Here is a 17,892-nt window from a genome sequence, read left to right as displayed (position 1 = left end):
ATTTAGCCCCCCCCCCCCCCCCTAGTACAGACCTGTATGTTGGCGCCAGTCCTCCTCTTCTGGATGCTGTCGAGAATCTGTGGAGAGCTGCTCTCACTCAACACACACACACACACACACACTCGCTCAGCTCAGCTCTCCTACTTTGCATTTTGATTTAACATTTCAGAGGAGCTGGCAATATGTTGCCTCCCTTAGGCCCTCTTTCCACCAGCCACACATGGCTTCTTCTGGTCGCCACGCCAACAGGCGCTCACTGACACCGCTTGTTCAAAGGGCTGGAAGTTTCCTATACTCCAGACCCCTCAGGTACCCTGCGCCTGCACACTTGACGTGTGTCCCGTAGTTTGGTTTTCGGTTTCCTTCCCATCTAACCTCCCCCTGTTTGCTTTCTCTCTCTCTGTCTGTCTGTTTTTCCCAGTTTAGAACGCCACTGACCTCACCCTCTCTCTCTGTCTTCCTTTTGTTTTCTGGAAACCTCTGTCGCTCCAAAGTACCCCAGATAGGGTTTTCTCCCAGTGGAGTGTTGGCTAGCTCTCTGCGGAAAGGCTTGGCCGGACTGCTAGTTTCACAAGTGGAATTAGGTGAGGCTAATTTAAATGGAGTCCTGTAGGGTACAAAGTATTAGAAATGTTTTGGTCTGTGAAACAAACATATTGAGTTTCTTATTGGAGAATTCCAGACTAGCACCTCCCCACTTCCAAATGTTTTCTCCCTACTGAACACAGCCAGATCTTATCTGCTGTGGAGCTGCAGACGTAAAGATCTGACTGACCCAGGGGCCAACCCCCCCCCCCCCCCCCAGCCCCTCTGTAGTAGGTCAGCCCCCTCTGACTCTATGTGTTGGGATTTACCAGCCGTGATAAATGGGGGTGGTTGTCTGAGCAGCGTTCGAGAGCAACAAGGACTTTTTTAATTTGAACCTAAATATCTTTGTAATATATCACAGACGGTGAGAGCCTTTTTTAAACAGTGGGAGCAGTTTGATCCGTTCGTTCTTTGTCAGAGAGGCTGAATAGCGAGTACTTTTTATATTGAATTAGTTTCTTTACAGGGCTCAAAATAATACATTCTTCAGACTAAAAAATGAATCAAATATGTACAAATCCTGCTTTCAAAGGTTTCTGTCCCTTCGTTGTACTGGATTTTGATGACGAGTTGTGTTTCTAGGTTGATACAGCTCAATACATTGGTCATCAATGTTGGACTGTGGGTGTTTAATTTTACACTAGGCTATTTTCATTCGAAATAATACCTATTTTGATATTACGAACGTTAACACACATTATGGCAGTGAAGTGTGACTGACTATAGCATTGACAGTAGAGCGATACTGTGAAATATATAGCACAAACAATAGGACTACCTTTCCATGTTTAGACCAGGTTTTACTCTTACTGGGTCACTTGATAGAAATAGAATCCCTAGAATGGTAAAAACCCCTTTAGACCTTGTCAATTTGACTGGGAATGTCTGTTCTTGTCATTCTAACGTAATGGTTCCACCTCCATCCCATTGCCAGCCCAATGCTAAACTGGATAAAACTGTACATTTCCACTCCACTCGTCCCCCAAGATGAAATTAGTCCCAATGGCTATCTCAGTGTAAATCTGCTACTATAGAGACGTAAAGTACAGCTCCTATAGGAATACTGTAGTGTAATTACGTTCCCCCACATTAGCATACGGTGGCCCAGGAGAGTCAAACTGAGCAGGGCCTCCGGCGGCACTTTGCCATATGGTTGTCTGGGTCTCTCAGGGCGATATTTGGCAAGGCTCTCGCAGAAGGTCAAATATCAAGTCGGAGGACTGCGCCAGTATTGCATCTATGCTAATTGCCCTCCTCCTCTCTCTCTCTCTCTCTCTCTCCCCCGCTCTGTCTCTCCCCTTCCATTTCCCATACTCTCTTCCTTCTCACAATCTCTTTTTATCTGTTCTCTCGCTCTCTCTCAATCCCTCTCCTGTGACCCCCCCCCCTCCCCCGAGCACCAGCTCTCTTAAGAATGCCAACATACACCCCCGCCCCTCCACTCCGTATCGAGCAGTCAGCAAAAACCTCCCAAATTCCTCATTACTCACGAAACATCCGCAACACACTTAGCTTGATTTGCTCCGAGGATGCATGATCAGTTGGAGCGTGGGACGTGCGCGCTCGCCCGGTGCACGCCAGGGCACATTTAACCCACTGTTACACTATTAGAGAAGTGACTTGGGTAACTTAGGTTCTCTGTCTGCTCGTATTAGTGCAGTGTTGCGGATTGAGACGAGGTTTGATTGGTTGGTTGATGTCTTTTTGAGGTGGTGTCTGTCGTGCGTTCTCATTGGAAGACAGATGGTGTGGAAGAAAGATCTGGCTCAGGTGAAAGTAACAGCTTTATTCCAACGTTTTGCTTCCTGTACATGCTGCTTTGGGAAAGGCCTATTCAAGGGCCAATGGAATAGTTTGACACTTTGCATTCCTGTCATTTATTATTATGTTATTTAATATGTCTCGCTTTGCATTGAAAAACCATGTAATCGTCTTTATCAGCTGCTTAATAAGAGGCTAAAGTCATTTCAATGACATTTATGAGACACTTCTCTCATAAAGCTTGTTAAAGGTGTCCTATAGCGATTTGGTTATAGCACTTACAGGATCATTATAGAAGTACAACGTTACTTAACAGTGTGTGTGTTCACCACCTGTACTGTCTGCAGCCATTTTAAGACCTGGCTGGAGGATTTACATCTCAACTGCTTCAAGTTCAAGCGCTTTTAATTGTTTAAATATTCATGACCTGTTAATATTTATTTACCATTTTATGAGTTTTTTTTTTTTTGTTGAAATAAAGATCTTAAAAGGCTTTTGTTACTCGGGTGATCTATCTATCTGACTGATCTTTACAGTTGTATTGCTACACTTAGTCATCATGGGTGTTGAGGAAATGTGGGGGTTGATATCCTGATGGCTCTCTGTACTGATAGGCCTAGGACTCATGGCTACTGAAAAGAGAAGGGTTCATCTATAGGATTGGCCCGACTTTTTCATTCCCATAGCTGGGCTGCACTCGACAAGGCTTTTACTGCCCTTATGCCCTTACTAGTAGATGGGTTAGCAGAAACATGCAACTCTTAGAATTAAGACTGTTATTTAAGCAATAAGGCCCAAGGGGGTGTGGTATATGGCCAATTTACCACGGCTAAGGACTGTTCTTATGCACGACGCAACGCTGAGTGCCTGGATACAGACCTTAGCCGTGGTATATTGGTCATGCACCAACAAACCCCCAAGGTGACTTATTGCTATAATAAACTGGTCACTAACATAATTAGAGCAGTAAAAATAAATGTTTTGTCATACCCGTGATATACCATGGCTGTCAGCCAATCAGCAATCAGGGCTCGAACTGCCCAGTTTATAATATAGGATTAGTCATTGTGGTTTTGTTAAATTACATGTTAGAGCATTATTTTGGTATGATTCATAGATTTATGAGTAAAAGCCTAACTGTGTTTGATAAACATGCCAGAATGAATATTGCTGCTGCACTGTGACTATTGCTGCTGCACAGCCGTTCTGGCTAAAACTAGTTCATCTGTTGCACTGTGACTATTGCTGCTGCACAGCCGTTCTGGCTAAAACTAGTTCATCTGTTGCACTGTGACTATTGCTGCTGCACAGCCGTTCTGGCTAAAACTAGTTCATCTGTTGCACTGTGACTATTGCTGCTGCACAGCTGTTCTGGCTAAAACTAGTTCATCTGTTGCACTGTGAACGCGTGTATCTAGTGTAGTGGAGCAAACGAGCTCGGCCACAAACCATACTGCTAATCCACGAGGAAGAGTGATGCATCTGATACTGGAGAGGAAGAGGAGGATTTCATCTCAGCGCAAATGGTTTATTCCCTTTGCTACGTCTCAGCTCCCAGCCCCCCCCCTCCCCATTTAACTTATCTCCAGCAGTGCTAACAGACCACCCCCCCCCTCCCCATTTAACTTATCTCCAGCAGTGCTAACAGACCACCCCCCCCCTCCCCATTTAACTTATCTCCAGCAGTGCTAACAGACCACCCCCCCCCTCCCCATTTAACTTATCTCCAGCAGTGCTAACAGACCACCCCCCCCCTCCCCATTTAACTTATCTCCAGCAGTGCTAACAGACCACCCCCCCCTCCCCATTTAACTTATCTCCAGCAGTGCTAACAGACCACCCCCCCCCTCCCCATTTAACTTATCTCCAGCAGTGCTAACAGACCCCCCCCCCCCTCCCCATTTAACTTATCTCCAGCAGTGCTAACAGACCACCCCCCCCCTCCCCATTTAACTTATCTCCAGCAGTGCTAACAGACCACCCCCCCCTCCCCATTTAACTTATCTCCAGCAGTGCTAACAGACCACCCCCCCCCCTCCCCATTTAACTTATCTCCAGCAGTGCTAACAGACCACCCCCCCCCTCCCCATTTAACTTATCTCCAGCAGTGCTAACAGACCACCCCCCCCCTCCCCATTTAACTTATCTCCAGCAGTGCTAACAGACCACCCCCCCCCTCCCCATTTAACTTATCTCCAGCAGTGCTAACAGACCCCCCCCCCCCCTCCCCATTTAACTTATCTCCAGCAGTGCTAACAGACCACCCCCCCCCTCCCCATTTAACTTATCTCCAGCAGTGCTAACAGACCCCCCCCCCACTCCCCATTTAACTTATCTCCAGCAGTGCTAACAGACCACCCCCCCCCTCCCCATTTAACTTATCTCCAGCAGTGCTAACAGACCACCCCCCCCCTCCCCATTTAACTTATCTCCAGCAGTGCTAACAGACCACCCCCCCCCTCCCCATTTAACTTATCTCCAGCAGTGCTAACAGACCACCCCCCCCCTCCCCATTTAACTTATCTCCAGCAGTGCTAACAGACCACCCCCCCCCCTCCCCATTTAACTTATCTCCAGCAGTGCTAACAGACCACCCCCCCCCTCCCCATTTAACTTATCTCCAGCAGTGCTAACAGACCACCCCCCCCCTCCCCATTTAACTTATCTCCAGCAGTGCTAACAGACCACCCCCCCCCTCCCCATTTAACTTATCTCCAGCAGTGCTAACAGACCCCCCCCCCCCCCCTCCCCATTTAACTTATCTCCAGCAGTGCTAACAGACCACCCCCCCCTCCCCATTTAACTTATCTCCAGCAGTGCTAACAGACCACCCCCCCCCTCCCCATTTAACTTATCTCCAGCAGTGCTAACAGACCACCCCCCCCTCCCCATTTAACTTATCTCCAGCAGTGCTAACAGACCACCCCCCCCCTCCCCATTTAACTTATCTCCAGCAGTGCTAACAGACCACCCCCCCCCCCCCCCATTTAACTTATCTCCAGCAGTGCTAACAGACCACCCCCCCCCTCCCCATTTAACTTATCTCCAGCAGTGCTAACAGACCACCCCCCCCCTCCCCATTTAACTTATCTCCAGCAGTGCTAACAGACCACCCCCCCCCTCCCCATTTAACTTATCTCCAGCAGTGCTAACAGACCCCCCCCCCCCCCTCCCCATTTAACTTATCTCCAGCAGTGCTAACAGACCACCCCCCCCCTCCCCATTTAACTTATCTCCAGCAGTGCTAACAGACCACCCCCCCCCTCCCCATTTAACTTATCTCCAGCAGTGCTAACAGACCACCCCCCCCTCCCCATTTAACTTATCTCCAGCAGTGCTAACAGACCACCCCCCCCCTCCCCATTTAACTTATCTCCAGCAGTGCTAACAGACCACCCCCCCCCTCCCCATTTAACTTATCTCCAGCAGTGCTAACAGACCCCCCCCCCCCCTCCCCATTTAACTTATCTCCAGCAGTGCTAACAGACCACCCCCCCCCCTCCCCATTTAACTTATCTCCAGCAGTGCTAACAGACCACCCCCCCCCTCCCCATTTAACTTATCTCCAGCAGTGCTAACAGACCCCCCCCCCCTCCCCATTTAACTTATCTCCAGCAGTGCTAACAGACCACCCCCCCCCTCCCCATTTAACTTATCTCCAGCAGTGCTAACAGACCACCCCCCCCTCCCCATTTAACTTATCTCCAGCAGTGCTAACAGACCCCCCCCCCCCTCCCCATTTAACTTATCTCCAGCAGTGCTAACAGACCACCCCCCCCCTCCCCATTTAACTTATCTCCAGCAGTGCTAACAGACCACCCCAACATTTTTTGATGGTTATCGTTGCGTAGGTAATATTCTCTCTGGTTGAAGATAGATGTAGAAGGGGGGTGTTTGCGTTATGGCTGACGTTTGATGCAGGGAAGGCGGCCGAGGTTGTGTGTGTGTGTGTTGGGAGTGGAGCAATGGCGTGTAGGTGAGTGGTCTGTCCGTGATGGCGGTCTTGGATGGATGAGGAGTAGGATTATAAGCAGGCGTTGGGTGGCTGGAATATTGGCTAGAAGCATCGATGAGATCTCAAGCACTTACGTAAACACACACACACACCTCTTAGAGTGCAGGTGGTGATGGATTGCCGTACCTTCCAGGTGTGAGTCTCTGCAACGCCCCAATATTCCCTCAGAAGGACGTGACAGGCAGTATATAACCCATCAGTTAAGGCTGACTGCATCGCTGCTGAAACTTCTTCCAGGCAGGGAGAACTGGGCTGTGTCCCAAATGCACCTTATTCCCTACTTGGTGCGTTACTTTTGACTGGAGGCCAATTGGCCCTGTTCAAAAGCGATGTACTGTATAGAGAATAGGTTGCCATTTGGAACACAGCCGTGGAGAGCGGCCCAGAATCTGTGACTGGCTCTCTCTCCTACCTAGGCTACACTTTGGTTGGTTCTGACAGCTTGAGTTTCTTTTCCCCCACATCCTTCCTCTTTACCTTTGTCTGCCTCCACTTAAGAGCGTAAAGAAATTCATCAAGGTGATTTTTTTCTTCTCCTCTTAACCGTTTAATTTCAAGATGTTCCGACATGATGAAGGGGCCTATCTAGACAGTAGCAGCCTGCTTTGCCTTGACGTGGCGTTGCTGGGCTTTGTGGCAGCGGGAACTTTGGGGCGGAAAAAAATAACCAAATTGTTTGACCTTCGCTTGTACTTGAGTTTCAGTTTGGGTTGCAGTTGTTACGGCGTGTGGAATGTGTTTTTAATTACAGTTGAGAGGCAGCGCGTTGGGAGAGACTGCTAGCCTAGTGTCAACGAGCGGGTGCGTGTGTGTTTGTGTCCTCACGTGTGTATCTATAGCTTTGTGTGTGTTGTATTTTATTAGCAGAACACCAGGGCTGTCAGGATTGACTCCTCCAAAGGATTGCAGCAGTTGTTGGAAGGTGGCCTGGTTCCCAGTCAGTCTAGCCGTTAATAAATAATGGCTGTGTCAGGGTAACGTATGGATGGGGGCGGTGTGTTATAATGAGGCGTTCTGGAGCAGAGCACATCAGGCAGTCGAGAAGAACACCACTCTCCCCAGACTGCTATTCACTTCAGTTCAGCCTCCCCTGGTGAGAGTGTGGAGGGGAAGGAGGTCTGCCCAGTGACAATGAACTATGTGTGTCTCCTGAGAAGCTTCTGTCTCTGTCTGTCTCTGTGTCTCTGTCTGTCTGTCTCTCTCTGTCTGTCTGTCTCTCTCCCTCTGCTCTGATTTTTCAGACGCTTCACACATTTTTCCCAGACTCTTTTTTTTCATCCCTAGCGCAGTTTCTTTTTCTTTGAGCGAGAGGGAGGGAGAGAAAGTAGTAAAGTTCCTTGAATATTCTGTTCAGTCAGAAGCATAAAGAGAGAGTGTGTGGCCGAGCAGGGAGTTAGTACTGCTCAGAAATGGTCTGGCGTAATTACGGCTGAATTAAGTTTCATGACCGTAGCGGTGGGGAAGAGTGTGTGTGTGTGTGTGTGTGTGTTTGGGGAAGGGAAGGGGAGATTGTAAGAGAAGGTTAGTGCCAGACATGTCTCAAGGGAACCAGGGCACATTTGCAATCACCCCAAGTTCAAAAGGGTAATTTATTCACAGTCTGTGGTTAAAGTAGGGCTGCTCTGAATGCCAGTGGGACTCTTCCTCCTGGAAGCAGCCGTCGCTGCTGAGCCGTGTAGAGAGAGCGGGAGGGCGGGAGAGACGGAAGAGACAGTATTTTCATTTTCTCTCTCCTTTTTTCCCCCTCTGTTCGTCTCTCCTAGATGTTGTTGTTTCAAGCCCGGCCCTGGGTGGCGTCTTTTAGCCCACGCCGGCGAGCATATTTCACTTTTACGCTCATTCACATTGACGTGCGGGCGTTGATTGAATTTGAGGTGCTGCGGCGTGGCCCATTATCGTCCTCATCGTCTTGAGTGGTTTATCTCTGGACCCTACCAATGCTACACTCTGCTCTGTGTGACGCCTGCCTGCCGGGGGTGTGTGTGTGTGTGTGTGTGTGTGTGTGCGCATTAGACTGTGAATGTGAGAAAGAGAAAGGGAGGAGGGATGTGTTTGGGTGCTATCTGGTGTGTGTTATCACAACAGCCCTGACAGACTATCAGATCAGGGGGGTTGATTATGAGTCAGCAGCCCTCTCCTCCTCATCCCACCTTTCTCCTCCCCCTCTACCTCTCACCCCCCCCCCCCTCTACCTCTCACCCCCCTCCTCCCCATTTCAACTCTCATCCCTTTTTCAACCCTCCTCCTCTCACCCCTCCTCCCCTCCTCCTCCATCAGGACACGCCAGACTCCCACCATTAACTACACTGCCATGGTCAATCAGCATCAGCTGTCGTCAGGACCTCACTGTATCCTTCTAGGAGAGGAGGCCAGACTAGTGCACATCTATTTTTTTTGGTCACATACATATATTTAGCTAATTTTATTGCAGGTTTAGTGAAATGCTTGTGTTCCTAGCTCCAACAGTGCAATAATATCTAACAATACACATATTAAAAAGTAAAATAATGGAATTTAGAAATAAATAAATATTAGGAAGAGTCCGGAGTATACATATATTTATACCACAGCATTGCTGAATACTTGTTTCTGATTGTCTAGAAGGGTATTCTAGTATGGACATTAAAACCAGATAACAGGACACCTTGAAATCAAGATGCAATATGCGCTTACACATTCAGACCATACTCGCTACAAAGTCACAGAAAGCTAAACCAACAACTACACAAAACCACATTGTAAACGCAGGTCCAACGAGGAAAAAAGTTAGCTAGTATTGATTTGTTTTTAGAGACACATTTTTTTGGAGCATCTGATGTCCTAACGTGGTGAGTGATGAACATTAATTCACTTGTCCGGTCCTCTCCGCCACTAAAACTGTCAAATCCTCCCACATGTTTCTATTTTCACCAGCTGTTTTCAGCAACTGATCTTTTTGAATTTGATTGTCATATTGGCAAGTTTGCTACCAACAAATATTTAGCTAGCTTTTACCGTAGTCTTTGATATCCAATACGGTCTCCTCGTAATTAACAGAGTTGACGAGTGTTCTGACGAGAAGGCAAGCTTTTCTAGCTCTACCAGGCAAAATCAGGCATTATCAGCTTATTGTTATGGATGTATCCAAATGAATGTCAATAGAAAACAGCTACTTTGCTGTTATTCTGGCTGCAGATGTCGTGACTGTGTAGCTGGTTAGCAGCAAGCAGGAGATAAGAACGTTGCCACGGAGCATGGCAGCGGAACAAAGAAAGAACGACTTGGTCGCGGGTATTGTACAGGGTATTGTACAGGGTAATGTACTGGGCAGAGGCCGGCTAGTGTTGACAATTTAACAGTCTGATGGCCTTGAGATGAAAGCTGTTTTTTCCAGTCTCTTTGTCCCAGCTTTAATGAACCTGTATTGACCTTGCCTTCTGGATGGTAGCGGGGTAAACAGGCCGTGACTCGGGTGGCGGAGTTCCTTGATGATCATCTTGGCCTTCCTGTGACACACCGAGTGCTGTAGATGTCCTGGAGGGCAGGCAGTGTGCCCCCGGTGATGCGTTGGGCTGACAACGCCGCTCTCTGTAGAGCCCTGTGGTTGCGGACGGTGCAGTTGCTCTACCACGTGGTGATACAGCCCGACAGAGTGCTCTCAGTGGTGCATCTGTAAAAGTTTGAGGGTCTTAGGTGCCAAGCCAAATTTCTTTAGCCTCGTGAAGTCCATGATCAGCTCCTTCGCTTTGTTGAGGGGGAGGCCCTCACCTCCTCCCTGTAGGCTGTCTCTTTGTTGTTGTTAGTAGTCAGGCCTACCACTGTTGTATCCTCTGCAAACTTGATGATTGAGTTGGAGACATGCATGGCCACGCAGTCATGTGTAAACCAGGAGTACAGGAGGGGGCTGAGCACGCACCCTGGGGGTCCCCTGTGTTGAGGATCAGTGGAGTTGTTGTTTACCTTCACCACCTGGGGACGGCCTGTCAGGAAGTCCAGGACCCAGTTGCAGAGGGCGGGGTTCAGACCCAGGGCCCAAAATGCAATGATGAGCTTGGACGGTACTATGGTGTTGAAGGTTGAGCTGTAGTCAATGAACAGCATTCTTCCATAGGTATTCCTCTTGTCCAGATGGGATAGGGCAGTGTGCAGTGCGGTGGTGATTGCGTCATCCATGGATCTATTGGTGCGGTATGCAAATTGCAGTGGGTCTAGGGTGTCAGGTAAGGTCGAGGTGATATGATCCTTAACTAGTCTCTCAAAGCACTTCAGGATGACAGAAGTGAGTGCTACGGGGCAATAGTCATTTAGTTCAGTTACCTTTGCTTTCCTGGGTACAGGAACAATGGTGGACATCCTTGAAGCAAGTGGGAACAACCGACTGGGATAGGGAGATATTGAATATGTTCGTGAACACTCCAGCCAGCTGGTCTGCGCATGCTCTGAGGACGCGGCTAGGGATGCCGTTTGGGACGGCAGCCTTGCGAGGGTTAACACGCTTACACGTCTTACTCACATCAGCCATTGAGATGGAGAGCTCACAATCCTCAGGAGTGGCCGTGACCCGCGTCGGTGGCACTGTTTTCCTTGAAGCGGGTGAAGGTGTTTAGCTTGTCTGGGAGCAAGACGTCGGTGGCACTGTTTTCCTTGAAGCGGGTGAAGGTGTTTAGTCTGTCTGGGAGCAAGACATCGGTGGCACTGTTTTCCTTGAAGCGGGTGAAGGTGTTTAGCTTGTCTGGGAGCAAGACGTCGGTGGCACTGTTTTCCTTGAAGCGGGTGAAGGTGTTTAGTCTGTCTGGGAGCAAGACATCGGTGGCACTGTTTTCCTTGAAGCGGGTGAAGGTGTTTAGCTTGTCTGGGAGCAAGACGTCGGTGTCTGCGACGTGGCTGGTTTTCCCTTTCTAATCCGTGATTGTCTGGAGTCCCTGCCACATACGTCTTGTGTCTGTGCCGTTGAATTGCGACTTCACTTTGTCTCTTTGTCTCACTTCGACTTCACTTTTCCTGTCGTTTTGCTTGTCTGATTTGCCTTATGGAGGGCATAACTGGACTGTTTGTACTTGGCCATCGTCCCAGTCACCTTGACGTGGTTAAATGTGGTGGTTCACGCTTTCAGCTTTGCACGAATCTGTCCACGGTTTCTGGTTAGGGTAGGTTTTAATAGTCACAATGGGAACAACATCCCCTAGACACTTCCTTGTGAACTCAATGTTATTCTGGGGCAACCCGGAACACATCCCAGTCCGTGTGAACTCTGACTTCCTGTCTCCCCCATGTCCCTTTTTAAAGATATTTACCTGAACTCTGTGGCTCTGCTTTAAATGTCAGGGCCTTTCCAGTTTGGGGGTTTGGAGTCATTTGTATTTTTCAGGGGAGTTGTGAATCTCTTCACTCGGTTAAAGTCCAACCCAGTAGTGGCTCACGTTGTGTTCCTTACCTGTGTGTTATTGTAGCTGGGTAGTTATGCTCCTCTGGCGGCCTCAGAGTTCCAGTGGTGTTGACGTGAGGCTGAGCCGCTGCGTTACCCTGGCTTGATATGAGGTGAAACCTCAGTGTTACGCCGGGGACAGGGGAGAAACACTATCAGCCCTCCTCACCCTCCTTTTCCCTTTCTCTCTACTCTGCTCTCTCTCTGCTCTCACACGCTGTGTCATTCTGTTTCGTTTCTCCATCTCTTTCTCTCCCTCCCTCATCTTATTTTTCTTCTCCATTTATCTACTCCCCCCCCCCCCCCCTCTCTCTCTGCCTCCTTTCTCTCTGGCGGTGGGTTGATGGAGTGATTTCGATGGGATGCTGCGGAGGCAGGCAGGGGAGCGAGGAGACGTGGAGCTGTGCTAATTGAGCTGCCTTTGTGCCTGGTCACTGCAGTGAGCCAAGGCAAGGGACCTGGGAGAACGAGGGAATCTGAGAACACACATACTCTGTCTCAGACACACAATGCAAGCAGCACTCAAGAGTCCCCACCGCCAAATAGATCGATAGCGCAGGACTTAACAAAACGGAGACATGGCGAGCGCCCACATCAGGGTCATTATTGTGGAGAGTGGAGCATCTCACTTCCATCCAGGGACTGATCAATGACCGAATGTATGGATCAACATAAACATCATCCCCTTACCCTCCTTTCTCTCACTGCCTCAGTCTTCTACCTAACAAACTGTCATGTTTCTGGACTAGCGAAGCTTATACCTTTTTGCACACTCAAAGCAAACTGTGTCGGCTCCATTATTTATTTTAGCAGTGTCCTTTAAAAAAAAAAAATGTAGCATGGTTCAAGCGACTTTGGTGGATGTGTAACCCGGCTAGCTCAGTACAGCATGGTTTGGCATGGCTCTGTCATGTCAAATGCCCTCTGGTAAAGTATCATGTTTTAGGAGTGTGGTGGTGGAGTGAGCTTCAGCACAGGGTTCCATGTTGCTTATTGTTTTTTCTTGCTCTTAGAATGTAGATCCTGGTTATTGGACTAACACATTGCGGCACTCCCATCTATTTCTTTCACATTCTTATTTTGGGGTTTAATTTCAAGGATCTGCTCCTGGTGGAGGTTCTTTCCCATGGCTGGGCCGCTTCTTAATTACGTGTGAACATGGAAATGCGTCTCGTACTGCGGATTACTTTTAGGCTCCTCTCCCACTCCTCTCTCTCTCTCTTTCTCTCTCTCTCTCTCTCTCTCTCTCTCTCTCTCTCACTCACACGCTAGCTGTCTGCTTCAGCTCTGTAGCTCTCTCTCTCTCTCTCTCTCTCTCTTCCTCTCTCTCTCTCTCTCTCTCGCTCACACGCTAGCAGTCTGCTTCAGCTCTGTAGCTCTCTCTGTTGCCAAGAATCTCTGTCTCCCTTTCTCCACGTTTCACTCCAAATTTCACACACATTTTCACTCTTTCAGTTTGTATTAGCCGACATAATTCTGACACTCGCCTTCATTCATAGATAGTTTGAGACGTTTGTGGGAACCATGTGTTCGGAACCTTCACAGCCTTGCTATATTCTCTTTCAGTATGTTACTTCAGTATTTGTTAAGGCATGACACGTTATGATGTTGGCTAACTCTCTGTTACCTGCGTCTGGACCGGGTTCCATTCTCCTGGATTCTGCTGTGTCCCATCTTTCATTCCCACCTCTATTCCAACCAGAGGAGAAGCTTTGAGGACATTCAGTCATTTCCATGTTGTGATCTCCAGTATTTCATTTCGCCTTTTTGTATCGCCAACAGGCGACAGTAGCGTTAGCCTGCCAGTACAGGTGGGAAGTAGATGTGGGGGAATAGGTTCCTGTAAGTGTGGGGTTATCCTGCGTTTTAGCCCACTTGAAATAATGGTAAACAGAGCACTCAACCAAAGAGCAGAGGAAAAAACATCTAAAAAAAGTGTGTTAATTGAATAAATGAATCCATGGTTGTGTTGAACCTTACTAATTGAATAATGTTGCCATAAGATGTACTTTAAATGCTTTCCTGGTTGGCTGACGGTTACACTGAGGGGGAGGTAGTCTGTAAACTCCATTAACTGGGCCTGTAAATTAACCTACATTACTAAAGTGGTAAAGTGGCATTTTTTCAATTAGCCAGCTAAATACTGTAGGAATTTGTAGGAATGAAACATGTCTTTTCTAATTGTACAACTGCTTACTTTCTCTGTATACTGTAGGAATTCATACTGTAGGAAAGTGGTGTCTCGCGATTTAATGTATGAATGCTTCCCGTCTAATTAGTTGAGACATTACTGTGCTTGTGTGGGTTTTGTAAAGTGGAAAGGGGCAGGTGACATAACGGACCAGAGAGGTTATGATGAAACCATTGTGCGTCGTAACCCCCTCTGATTGCCTCGGTTGCTCTAGTATTAGTGTTTACACGACGTCAACCCTTCTGTTGCTGTGGCCTAACGTACTGTATTCGTGAGCTTCTCTCAGAATATATTAGAAGCTGTTCTACGATGCAGGCGATCCGGGGGGGGGGGGGGGGGGGGGTGTTGTAATTCCATATTTGGATGAGTAGGCCTGTATTCAGTGATGTTAGTGTTTGGCCGTATTGATAGAATTGTAGCCTCCCTCCCTCTGCGTCATTGGTTCACTGACTGACTCGCTGGTACATCAATTAGTTGGTTGTTGTTACACAAGTGCTTAGCAGTATGCTTGGCCGCTAACCCATCACCTGGTTCACTAACACAGTGCTGGATCTCTACCCATGTTCCCTCTTGAGGTCCGATCTGTGTGACTTTCTAGTGAAACACCTGTTTTGTGGTGGGAAAATGTGCATTTGCATCCTTGTTTATTGTTGCAATATAATGTTGCAATATAATGTTGTAATATAAAGTTGTGTACCTGGTATATCTCACATGGCAGTTTTGTTGACAAAATACAGAAGGAAAGTTGAATAAATTGTATGTTGCTGGATCTTTTGTTATATGCATCAACGGGTGATTGAATGAATACATAATTTGCGTACCAATATTTAAGCTCATCCCACGTAGGATTATATGACATACTGTATCATAGCACCAGAATTGGCTAGCTACTTGTTGTTAATGCAGCCCACATCTTGGTTATATCAGAGTACCTAGCCCTAAGACACTCATCCACCTCCTCTGTGAAGAGTCAGTGATTATATTCATATTGAAATATCACATTTCCCCTCCTCTCTCTTCCACTCCTCTCTGCTCAGAGTAAAGTGATTTTTTGTTTCAATCAGACACCACCATTTCCATCGAGCTGGAGGGGAAAAAACACACAAAAAACAGCTAATTGGTTATGGGGATTTCCGGGGACTCTTTTTTTATGTTGTGAATTAAAAATGGTAGTTGGTTTCCAAAAAGGAAGTGGCTGTCACTCCAGTGTAGTGGGGCTGGCGCGGCCCCAAATTGAAATGACGCACTGGTTCCCCCTCACTGCGGCTGGAGCTTCCCGTAATTAAACGCCTCATTGTTGCATCATGGGAATTTTGTGGTGAATATTTCATCATGGTGTAGTGATTATTTGGGTGTGGGTGTTTTTTAGGGAGGTGGGTGGTAGGTACTGGAGGTGTCTTTAACCTTGGGACGCTCTTAGAGGAAATTAGACGTGGGGATAACTAAGGTATGTCTGGGTTGAAGAAGTGAGTGGTTTGACTGCTCAGCTGTTGTGGTCTTTCTACAAACAAAGTATTCTTTGTGAGAGAAAATAAAGATTCTAAGGTGAAATCCGGGCCACCTCAGACAACATACAGTAGGCCTCCTGGTGTCCCAGTGGCCTTGTATACTGTACTCACATTTTTTCCCCTTGGTTTTAAAATGCTCACAAGAAGAAAGATACACTTTTCCTTTCGCCTTGGTAACTGTTGCTAACCGTTTGCCTTTGCTCTTTTCGTTTCTCCTACAGAGGACACCAGTCAACAATGGCGAGGCATTCCGGTGGTTCTTTTAGAGCGCCCGACCTTAGTGACATCAACACGCGGTCAGAGGTCCAGTTAGAACTCTGATGACATCACTGCAGGAAGCACTGGGGGTTCAGAGAACCCAAACAACCTCCCAGTTTTTAAACCAGGAGGCAGAAACTCTAAAAAGATGAAACGATAAACATTATGGTGTTGGTTTAACTCTGTAATTTCCTTTCCTGTGTAATTATTGTACCTTTTGACAGTATCATAATGTCTATTTTCGGTGTATATGAATGTGTTTCAGTGTTGTTTGGCTGTAAAGTTTACAGTCAATCTTATGTAAAGGACTCAATGGACAATCATCACCAATACGTCAACAACAAAGATGGCCGCTGCTGGGATTGATCATGTGATCGTCACACACAACCGTGGAGCAATAATCTTTAAAGTTGATTATTCTGCTTGTGTTTTCCCTTTATTTCCATTTTCAAATTATTATATTGAAGCTGAATTATTTTTTATAAAATGTGTCATTTTTGTTTAATGCTTGCATTCCCTGTGCGTGTGTGTGCGCCTCTGACTGAGGGAAACTACAAGGTCCTCCTTGGTAAATGTCACGTATCATATAAGTGACGCACCATGCCAGAGAGAACGGCATTATTCTTTAGATGCTTTCATTTGGGGTTTCTTTCAGTTTTTGTCCAGCACGTTACCGAAACAGGGCACATTGTCTTGTGTAGCGAGTTGTACTTTATTGGAAAACAAAAAGGAGCATCGTTGTGTTAGTTACTGCACAAAGGGGTGGTTGCGAGCCAGACTGTTTCTCTTCGGTTTTGATACGCTTCAAAGATGGTGTTATGATTGGCTATTTCATGTAACTGTCTTGCCACCTCCTGACCATCATCTGGTGTTTGTTTGAAATACAAAGGTCATCTTATAGGTAACACTATACTTAAATCCTGCAGGTATAATGCCTCATTACTTATATCCTGCAGGCATAATGCTTTATTACTTGTTTATAAGCAGGTATAATGCTTAATTGCTTGTTTATAAGCAGGTATAATGCTTAATTGCTTGTTTATAAGCAGGTATAATGCTTCATTACTTGTTATTAGCAGGTATAATGCTTCATTACTTGTTATTGGCAGGTATAATGCTTTATTGCTTGTTTATAAGCAGGTATAATGCTTCATTACTTGTTATTGGCAGGTATAATGCTTTATTGCTTGTTTATAAGCAGGTATAATGCTTCATTACTTGTTATTAGCAGGTATAATGCTTCATTACTTGTTATAAGCATGTAATGTCCGTTAGAATGTCTTATGAGGTTTATGATATATACTTGCAGACTAAGTAAAGTGTTACTGGTTATTACCCCCACGCTGTCTAAAAGGGACTTATTAATAATACTAGTAAAGGAATTCTGAGGTTAAATTAACATTATTCAAATGGGATATTAAGTCAACAGTACAGTTTACATATCTGACAACAGTTATATATACATTATAACTGATATATGTTCACTGTGAGTATCTGTCTGACTACAGTTATTCTGGAAGTACGGGACTTTCCATACCTTTCTCCTGCAGAGACCACAATAACAACAAATGTCTGTTGAGCTGAAGCCAGAAGTGAACACATTCCAAAAACGACAACAAATTATTCAATAAATGACTCATCGTCTTCAAAACCCTATTGTTGCATGTGTAAATGTGTTTTGGTTTTAAAGATGAACAAGAATTTGTATATTGTTGTTGTGATGCTTTTATGTGTTAAAATAAAAAAAAAGGACTAAAAACAAATATTTTGAATGTCAACGAATAACGCAACATTTTTATCCTCACATTGTACAATTAAATATTGGATTATGATTCACCTGCAATGTTTTTCCTCTCTCATTTGCTGCTGCTGCGAAGCATCACTCAAACAACAACGAGGAGAGGATATATAAACGGCATTGGTTGCATCCCTAGTCACGTCTCCCCCGGAATACTAAAATGTCGCATGGTGGAAGAGAGTCATTCCCAGAGGCAGCAGGCTTTAAAGAACTAGTGAAATCCCATGTGGTTTGTCACACTGGTAGAAGGAGGAGGGGAGGGGGGCGCCTGAGATGGCTTGTGCAGCCCGAATGATTTCCAGGTCTGGGGGGGGGTTGGCGAGAGTAGTGAGGGGGACAGTGGAGGAGGGGATAGAGGGGTGCATTCGG

The 17,892-nt window shown here is 46.6% G+C and overlaps 1 protein-coding gene across 2 annotated transcripts in view; it reads left to right on the top strand.

The window, feature by feature from the left end:
- LOC139374118 (CXXC-type zinc finger protein 4) overlaps positions 1-17,568 on the top strand; it is a 30,507-nt gene extending 12,939 nt beyond the window's left edge. The window contains exon 3 of one of the 2 annotated variants that reach the window (XM_071115115.1): positions 15,689-17,568. In XM_071115115.1, the coding sequence (XP_070971216.1) occupies positions 15,689-15,733 (45 nt within the window). In that variant the 3' untranslated portion in view covers positions 15,734-17,568. The remainder of the gene's footprint in view (positions 1-15,688) is intronic. The other variant, XM_071115116.1, reaches the window with a different exon arrangement.
- Positions 17,569-17,892: the final 324 nt, after the last annotated feature.

The sequence above is a fragment of the Oncorhynchus clarkii genome, chromosome 19 (assembly GCF_045791955.1).
Source record: "Oncorhynchus clarkii lewisi isolate Uvic-CL-2024 chromosome 19, UVic_Ocla_1.0, whole genome shotgun sequence".
Lineage (NCBI taxonomy): Eukaryota > Metazoa > Chordata > Actinopteri > Salmoniformes > Salmonidae > Oncorhynchus > Oncorhynchus clarkii.
The sequence above is the reverse complement of the archived record's forward strand: the minus strand, read 5'-3'. Positions and strand labels throughout refer to the sequence as shown.